At 35.2% G+C, this 1,481-nt stretch overlaps 1 protein-coding gene across 1 annotated transcript; it reads left to right on the top strand.

Moving 5' to 3' along the window:
* Nucleotides 1-6: 6 nt before the first annotated feature.
* On the top strand, nucleotides 7-1,470 carry LOC108627262 (replication factor C subunit 2-like). Its single transcript, XM_018028438.2, has 4 exons — nucleotides 7-248; nucleotides 535-802; nucleotides 887-1,135; nucleotides 1,209-1,470. Exons 1-4 carry the CDS (start codon nucleotides 136-138, stop codon nucleotides 1,467-1,469), a joined length of 891 nt encoding a protein of 296 aa, XP_017883927.2. The 5' UTR covers nucleotides 7-135; the 3' UTR covers nucleotide 1,470.
* Nucleotides 1,471-1,481: the final 11 nt, after the last annotated feature.

Here is a 1,481-nt window from a genome sequence, read left to right as displayed (position 1 = left end):
TGCGAATATTTGAACGAAATGGAACTTGCATTTTTCTATTTGAATCCTCGATGATACAGTAATTCGATCTGGAGTTATGTTACTCGCGTATTTTTATCACGGTTCGCGCGTTTTTATCACAGTTCAAAGAAGATCATGGGGATTGAAAACGGTGACAATAATTTGATGGATATTGAAATTTGTCCGTCGACCAGTGGAAAGGACAACAGAAGCAAGGCAGATGATAGAAAATCGTTGCATTTACCATGGTAAATAAATGTATTTCAAAAAATATTTAATTCTTGGTCGGGAAAGTAAATATATCCCCTCGTGTGTATGTTTAACTTATAAATTCTATTGCAAATTCAAAATCATTTCTTGTATTACGTTTCCTTCTGCTTAAAATTTGAATCCGCTCACAAATTGTACGGAAAGATACTAATTGTTTAAGAATGAGAATTAAGGTTATAATAATGTATCAACATGTCTGAGTTTCATGTATCTAACTCACATGATTTTGGATAATAATGATTAAATTGTGTCTAATTTACATAGGATTGAAAAATACCGACCACAGGTGTTCTCAGACATTGTTGGAAATGAGGACACAGTGCAGAGACTCTCAGTTTTCGCTAAAAATGGGAACTGTCCTAATATCATCATTGCCGGACCACCAGGAGTTGGCAAAACAACAACCGTACTATGTTTGGCACGAATTTTGCTCGGTCCAGTTTTCAAAGATGCAGTATTAGAATTAAATGCCTCTAATGATCGAGGAATAGATGTTGTTAGGAACAAGATTAAAATGTTTGCCCAGAAAAAGGTAAGAATTCTACCTATACTTTGCATTATATCTTCAGGTTTCTTTTATTTTCATCATTAATAGGGGCTTTTCTTTAAATTCTAGGTAAATCTACCAAGTGGAAAGCATAAGATAATAATTTTAGATGAAGCTGATAGTATGACAGAAGGGGCTCAACAAGCGTTACGTAGGACAATGGAAATTTACAGCAATACCACAAGATTCGCATTGGCTTGTAACAATAGTGAGAAAATTATTGAGCCTATTCAATCACGTTGCGCGATGCTTAGATATGGAAAATTATCGGATGCACAAATTTTGGCAAAAGTCATCGAAGTTTGCAAGGCAGAAAATGTACGATATCCTCTTCCTTTTCATACAACATGAAAACTTATAACGCAATAGTAATCGAACTCTTTCTCTTCAGGCTTCCTATACCGACGACGGTTTAGAGGCCATAGTGTTCACTGCCCAGGGTGATATGAGGCAAGCAATGAACAATTTACAGTCCACACACAATGGCTTTGGCCATATAAACAGTGCAAACGTTTTCAAAGTATGCGATGAACCACACCCGTTATTAGTTAAGGAAATGCTCGAACATTGTATAGAAAGAAATATATGTAAAGCTTATAGGGTAAGCACAATTTATCAATTTCTTAAACTCTTGTGTAGGTCAAGCGTATAACATATTTTAATA

Source organism: Ceratina calcarata, unplaced genomic scaffold (genome assembly GCF_001652005.2).
Source record: "Ceratina calcarata isolate Rehan_Ccalc_2016 unplaced genomic scaffold, ASM165200v1 scaffold4491, whole genome shotgun sequence".
Taxonomy (NCBI): Eukaryota; Metazoa; Arthropoda; class Insecta; order Hymenoptera; family Apidae; genus Ceratina; species Ceratina calcarata.
This window is presented reverse-complemented; position numbering and strand designations above follow the sequence as displayed.